This window comes from Coffea arabica, chromosome 9e, assembly GCF_036785885.1.
Source record: "Coffea arabica cultivar ET-39 chromosome 9e, Coffea Arabica ET-39 HiFi, whole genome shotgun sequence".
NCBI lineage: Eukaryota > Viridiplantae > Streptophyta > Magnoliopsida > Gentianales > Rubiaceae > Coffea > Coffea arabica.
This window is the reverse complement of record NC_092327.1, coordinates 3,759,503-3,767,435: the sequence shown is the minus strand read 5'-3', so window position 1 is coordinate 3,767,435 and position 7,933 is coordinate 3,759,503. Positions and strand designations below refer to the sequence as shown.

The 7,933-nt window shown below is 39.6% G+C and overlaps 1 protein-coding gene across 1 annotated transcript; it reads right to left on the bottom strand.

Annotated features, from left to right (window-relative positions):
- Positions 1-5,482: 5,482 nt before the first annotated feature.
- On the bottom strand, positions 5,483-6,361 carry LOC140014564 (uncharacterized). The gene has a single exon (XM_072065615.1). The coding sequence runs from the start codon at positions 6,359-6,361 to the stop codon at positions 5,483-5,485; it is 879 nt and encodes a 292-aa protein (XP_071921716.1).
- Between the last annotated feature and the right edge of the window lie 1,572 nt (positions 6,362-7,933).

Here is a 7,933-nt window from a genome sequence, read left to right as displayed (position 1 = left end):
TACTTCATTTTATTCCTATTTTTGTTCTTTTTTAGTTTATTTTGTTTAAATTTTATTTATTTTAGTTTATTTTGTTTCATTTCTATTTCTTAAGAAAATCACTTCAAATCATTTTTTTAGAAAAATTGGAAAAGAAAAGAAAAGAAAATCAGGAAGAAAAATCAGAAAAATTAGTATCATTTGTTGAAAAAAAAAAGAGATTGCACGCGCGCTATTCATCACCTTCTTTGTACACGGCCATGGATGAGGCAAGGCACCAGTACAGATTGCAGCCCCATTTCCACTTGTTTGTTTTGTAAATTTCTTTCCTCCAAGCCCTCTAGTACATGGCCACCTGGCCTTAATCTAAAACATCAAGAATCTTCTGGAATCAAACCAATCTAATGGCTCAAAAACTGGCCAGAAAATGCAGCAAAAAATCTCCTCCATTGCTGCTAGGGTTGAGGGAAGTTTTGGTTCCTATAAAAGACTCCAAATGCAGCAATAAGAGAAGGAGAGTAAGGGGAGAGTGGCGGGGGAAAGAAAAAAATAGCAAAAAGGGGAAAACAGAGAGAGAAAAGAGGAAAAAAGATGCATAAAATTTTTGACAAAAACTTTGTTATTCTTGATTTTGATGATCACAAAGCACTTTGAAATGTTTATCTAATTCTCTTCAAATATAAGTGTTTTGCTTTTTAGAGAATCAGGTACAAAGGTGTCAAGGAAAGAAAATCAATCAAAAGAAGAAGCAAAAACAGGGCACTCATGTCGGACGTCCGAAAGGAAACTGTCGGACGTCCAAAAGGATGAAGAACATCAAGAAGGAAACTCCTTCGGACGCTCGTGAGGAAGCATCGGACGTCCGGGAGGATCGGACGCATTCTTCGGACGCATATCGATCGCGTTGGACGTCCGAAAAATTTCGCAAAGTTTTGATGACTCTCTGGACGACGTTCTGACGCAGATGCTTTCGGACGATAAAATCCCATCGGACGTCCGAACGACAACTTGGTGATTTTCGGACGATGGAATCGAACGATGATTAAGCTGTCGGACGTCCGACAGCCCCAACGGCTAGCTGACTCTTCATCTGCCTTCTATCCGTTGGAAGCATTAATGAAGCCCATTTTTGGTCCCCTTCAAATACAAACGATTCTGAACGAGAAAGAGACTTTTGCACACTTTGTTTACAAGATCTCAAGAGATATTTTAGCTAGAAAATAGTCTCCTAAGCAAGATTTGTTCTCCAAGTAGTGTGAAGTTCGTGTATGCACTTCTCTTGTGTTTGAAATTTTCAATAGTGTAGCTTTCTTGAGGGTTATCTGAGTGATAGTAAAACTTCCTAGCTTGACTAAGTGAGGCTTGGGGCAAGGAGGAAGTGATCCCTCCATTGTACATTGAGTTGATTATTTTTCATCAAAGAGAAGGTGCTCATCTTTGTGATTGGTCTTCAAGTTTGAGGAAAGCTTGGTAGACAATCGGTTTGATACTCTATCTTATTCCTTTTGTTTAATAAAATTCTCATTGCTCATATATACTCTTATTTCTGATCAACATTGCTCTCTTCTTTAAATTTACTTGGCTGATCACTACTAAAAAAGAAGGTAAATTTTTATTAAAGAAAAAGTGCATAAACTCAATAAAGTATTTTTAATCAACCTAATTCACCCCCCTCTTAGGTTGTCTTTGGGCCTTACAAACTTGAGCCAGGGTTGACGGTTGGGGGGGATTCGTGGTCATCTTTCGATCTCTGCAGAGCCTCTCTAGAGCAAATATCAGTTTCTGGACAATCTATGATGACCAAGAAGGAAGATTGGTATTGAAAATTTTCGGAGAAAACCTCAGCAACATCCTCAAATCGAAGTTCAAAGTGACGAATCCACCAACTCTTGAAACTCCGGCAGCCGAATTCGAAGAGACAAACTTTTGGCCTCTAAGCATGTAAATCTCGCATTTTCCCACTTTTGTTTGGTGTTTAAGCATTAAAAGTAACCTTTTCCATCTTTTCCCATTTACATATCCTTGGATTGTCATCAAATATGTAAAAAATTGTGCTGCTGCATTTAGATTTCCTGGTTTTATGCCTTTTTCTCCTGTGGTTTTTCCATCTTCGCACAAGTTATCGATTCAGATCTTCGCTTCATACCATTGGGTCTGGATTATGTGTTATTGTGGGTAATGAGACTTTGTGTGTAGTGATCATCCCACGTTGCTTTTAGTTGATAATGAACCCAGAAATTCGTAGAAAGTTTCATGGATTATGTGTTATTGTGGGTTATGAAACTTTGTGTGTAGTGATCATCCCATGTTGCTTTTAGTTGATAATGAACCCAGAAATTCTTAGAAAGTTTCATGAATGAATCTGGAATTTGCAAGCTTCCCCCCCCCCAAATTCAAGATTTTCCTTTCTATTGTGTGCTCAATCTGGTATCTTGATGATAAGCTTATGGAATTTAACGAGAATTTGAGGCTAGATTCTTGTTTAAGATTGCCACATGAGGTTGCTAAAATTTCAAAGCATCAAAAAGTTGCTGAAGCTCTTCTTCGAAGCTTGCATCAGAAAATGTTGAAAAACTACGTTTTGACCCTCCAACTTTTGCCTAATTGCACTGTGGCCCAGAATCTGAAAAGATTGAACCAATTTTGCCCCTTTTAAGTTTTAATCCTTTTTTTTTATATTTTAAGTAGGTTTTGGGCAAATTATTTCTGGTTTTTAGGGTATAATTAGACCTTAATAATTTTTAATTAATTTATTACGTTGTTGGATTTTAATAATATAGGTTAGTTTGTGTTACGGGTTATTTTTGTTTGGGTTTAGGGGAATGGGTTGTTGGTTTAGGTTTTTGGGTTTTGGCATGGGTTTGAGAGTTTGAAACCCACTCTTTTTGGTTGGGTTTATTTGGTAAAAATTGCAAGCTGGCCCGTTTTTCTGCCTTGGCCCAAAGAAATTAATAGAAATGGCCCAGGGGCCTGTTTTCTCAAGAAATCTAAGGACAAAATTGTAGTTTAGTCCCTGTACTTTTGAGTAATTTTATTGTGACCCTAAAAAGCTTAGATTTTTTCAATTAGGTCCCTAATTTAATTATCATTTGGTCCCTAAATTTTATTTTTCTTTGATTTTGACCCCTAATTTTATAATAATTATAATTTGGACCCTAAAAACTTTCTTAATTTTTGCAATTAGATCCCTAACAGTTTTGATTTCTTAAATATAAATTGTTTGTCTTCTTTAATTGTTAATTATACTTTATTTAAATCTTTTAATTGGTAGATTTCATAGTTATTTCCATTTCTCTATAATTTATTTGTTAAGTAAATTAGTGTCTTGACCGTTTTGTTAATTTTGGAGTATAAATAGGACAAATTTCACCTTATTTAATCACTATTTCAAGGGAGGTAACCTCTTTTATTAATTTAAATTCTTTTATGTGCTCCTGTTTTTTATGTGTAATTGCATGTTTTGAGTGATTTTCTTTTAATTATTCATTTCATTCATTTTAAATTTCATTTATTTTATTTAATTTTAATGATTATTTGTGAGGCATTTAAATGCCAAATTGTAATAGATAGACGCTCAAGATATGTATTTAGCTAGCCTATGTAATAGATAGGTTTTAATTTTTATCAAAAATATAATTAGTTAGATAAATGTAATAATTAGATTATTATTTTTAAAATTTCCCCCTTTAGATTGTAGTTAGGACCCCAAATATAATAGTTAGACTTTTATTTGCGTTTATTTGCTTGTGTGCTAACGTGTTTATTCGCTTCCGCTAGAGTTTTGCATCTAGAAATTATGCCTATGCGTTATGTGTTTTATGTGCATTATGTATTTACTTGATTTAAGTATGCTTTATATGATTTATTTAGTTATAATAAATGCATGACATCAGCACACTAGTCCAACGTTAGTTGTGGTCTTTCTCCCCGATTTCTCACTAATCCAATGCTGGTGAAAACTTGTAAAAATAGGTTAATCAAATACTAGACCCTTTAGGTCATTTTCGTGTAGATTTATATTTTTTGCGTGACATTCATTGCATTTCATAAATATTTTTCATTTTTAGGATCTTTTCTCATCTTGCATGATATTTCTTATATATTACCTCCCTTGTCCCTATGTACGCGAAACATGACATTTAGACTTGCATTTCATTTAGAAAATTAGAGGTAGGTTAGTCCATTCACCTGATTAGGTTAGGAGAGTCATCCTTCAAATATGAAAAATGGACGAGTACGGCTTCTTAGCCTTAGCATGCTTGTATCTCCTTTATAAAAAGGAAAATTGAGTCACGAATCTTAGTATCTCGTATCCGTTATGTTGCATTCCTCTCTTTTAGATCATGTATATTTACATATTATAATTCTTCTTTTCTTCGAGTGTCATCTTTTACATATTCGTGACCTCTTCTAAGAATCATTTTGGGCATTACAATTAATGTGATTTGCATCAATTAAACTTTGAAGAGATATTTCGACCCTCTCGATATTCTTTAGGTCTAGATTTGTATCCATGTAGAAACATCTAAATGTAATAAGTTTTATAGGTTAGATTACGAAAATATTTGACTAAATTTCGCAACTAATCTTGGTTAGGTTGAAAGGGTGTTTTAGATTTGATTTTATCAAATCTTTGCCTTTCCTTTTTTCAACTGTGAGTCTCAAACTCTTTTATCTTGTTTTCAAAGACCTGGAATCATCCAAAAAAGGTTTTATCTATTTTTTAAAAAATATATTTTTAGGTGACTTGGTACACCTAAACTTGGTAGTATGTGGCGACTCTTATTTTTTCTTAAAAATCCTTTTTAAACTATTATTTTTGGTCAAAATCATTGCACTTTTTAAGTCCCATTTTAGACCCTTTTTTTCTCTCCAAAACTATTCCACTTTTAATAAAATCAGAATGCTCCTGAGGGGGCCATGAACCGTACCTCAGCCAGTGAACGAAACATTGAAATCAAAAGACTGCAATCTAACCCAATCGACTAGGACGACGTCGCATCCGAAAGGATGGACACGACATCCTATCCAACCTATACTCTCCCCTGACCATACGTGGTAGGTCCTCCGTCCTCTCAAAAATGCTAATCTCGTCCATAGATTTGCTGCACCCTTCTTTTTCCAACATGTCTGCAACTCTATTGGCTTCCCGAAAGCAATGTTGAACCTTCAAAGTAAAGACTGACACAAGTCGAATATGCTCCAGCTCCTTATCAATGGACCACGGTCTCTTATACTCGTTGTTCAAAACCCGCACCAAGACTAACGAGTCCAACTCAACCAATACCTGTGTGAGACCGTGTTGGGCACACAGTCGCACCCCCGCTAGCACGGCTCTGGCCTTGGCTTGCATACTGGTCTTCGTACCAAAACCCGCAGAGAAGGCCAAGATTAGCTGCCCCAGAGAATCACGTATTATCCCCCCTCCTCCTCCTATTCCCGGGTTGCCCATTGAACATCCGTCTATGTTGAGCTTGACCCACCCTGATTGAGGCGGAACCCACTAAACTTTCGTAATTTGAATCACGGCTCGCCTCAACTCCACCTGCCCCAAGAACTGCGGCCATTGCCTGATCTCCTGTAACTCACCGTACTTAATCACATAGGCATCCTTCAGGTCCTGAAAGATGGCGCAACACACCCCATGCACCTCCACCTTCACCCCTTGGAAAACACTAGAATTCCTTACCTTCCACAGGTGCCAACAAATAAACACCGGTAATAACCACAAGATGAAGCATAAATTTTCCGTTGGTGCTGATTTGAACCACCATTCGGCCAACACTCCCCGAAGCAGTGGACCTGGATGCCGGACACTGCACTCCGAGCCAAAGAAACGCCAGACCGTCCTAGCCATGTCCCCGTCAGCGAATAAATGATCCACCGTTTCACACTTCGGACTCGCACAACAAACACACTTCAAAGGCAAATGAAGCTGGAACCTCGTCAACGCGTCGTCCAGTGGGAGCCTACCCCGCAACAGCCGGAGCATGAAGAATGAGACTCTAAGTGGAATCTGAGAATGCCGTACCCTGCTGGACATAAACGAGGATTCGCGTACCTCCCGCACCTCCTGATAGGCGGAGCCGAGAGAGAACTCCCCTAAGGTAGAAGGGGACCAGATCATAACGTCCGGATTGGTAGTCTCCAGGACCTCCATCTCCAAAATTGTGTGGACCACATCCAGCGGCAATACGCTAGCTAACAGCTTACCATTCCATCCCCTATGCAACAACACTTGTTGAAAGCCAACGTCCACTAGCACAGGTGCCCTTAAATGCAACGCCCCAGAACCCACCCAATTGTCATACCAGAAATCACAACTGCCACTATTCACTCTCCAAACTATTAACAACTCCGCCAGCCCCCTGATGTCTACCATTCTCCGCTAGATACCCGAACTCGCGGCCGTATGGTGAACTTGGCATGGATGCCTACCAAAACAATACTTCGCGTGGATAAACTTTGCCCATAAGGATTCCCACGGCGAAAATTCCACCATAATTTGCATGAGAAAGCCCTGTAGATATCCTGAAAAGCACGAAACCCTACTCCTCCCTCATCCCACGGGAAACACAAATCCCGCCATCCGATCCAATGAAACTTAGAGGATCCCTCGTGCGATCCCCATAGGAATGTCGCACACACCCGCTCAATAAGTCGAGTCACGCCCTTCGGCATTACCGCTGAGGCCAATAAATGGATCGGGATACTCGATAACACGTGCTTGATTAGAACCATCCTCCCAGTTTGTGATAGTAAACGGGAATTCCACGATACCACTTTATCCACAATAACCTGACCCCATGCTACATAATAAGAACACTTGCATCTCCCCACATACAATGGAGAGCCCAAGTACCGAATAGGAAAATCCCATCTTGAGAACTTTGTAACCTTCTCGATGGCCCTTCTCTGATCCATCGATGCCCTCGGATGAACCAAATACCCACTTTTATGAGCATTTAAACACTGTCCCGAGTCATTTTGATATAGCTCTAAGATGTTCAAAACCCGTTTCAAAGATGTCGCGGAGCCATTGGTAAATATCATAACATCATCTGCAAAGGCCAGATGGGTGATAACGGGACAGTGTCTGGGACCTCTGTAGCCTCGGTACCCTGGTTGCGCTGCCAACCAATTCAATCCCCGAGACAGCACCTCCACCCCGATGACAAATAGTGTTGGAGACAAAGGGTCCCTGTGTCGTAGCCCGCGCGATGACTTAAAGAAACCATATGCCGTGCCATTCACAATCACTGAGAACCAGACATTGGAAATAAGATGCCACACCATGTCAATAAACCTTGACAAACCCACTCTGTTGGGGCGATATAATGCATGGGAAAATAGGGACCAGACGAAGCACTAGAATCCGTGAAATAACCTTGTTTAGAAAGTTACATACACTAATGGGGCGAAATTGACTAAAGTCTTGAGGGCCGCTTACTTTCGGAATAAGAACAATAGATGTAGCAGTGATAAACCGTGGCAACTCCACTCCACAGAAGAAACTTACAATCGCCTTATACAAATCTTGAGCAACTACCTCCCACGCAACGGTGAAAAACTTCCCTGTGAACCCATCTGGACCCGCAGCACTATCCCCATCCATGTCAAAGATAACCTTCTTCACTTCTTCCATCGATGGAACTTGCTCCAGTCTCCCATTATCGATCACCGTACTTACATTTGGAATAACATGCATGAGCTGAAAGTTCGGAACAGGGTCCGCAGCAAACAAATCCCCAAAATATCGAACCGCCTCCGCGCCAATCGCATTGTCATCAGTAATCCAATTCCCAGATCCGTCCCGTATCCTATGAATCACTGCCCGAAATCTACGGTGTCTAACCACTAAGTGAAAATAGCGGGAGTTTCGATCACCTAGCCGCAACCACTTAATCCGAGACTTTTGCCTCCAGAATTGTTCCTCAATTGAGAAAGCCGAGCG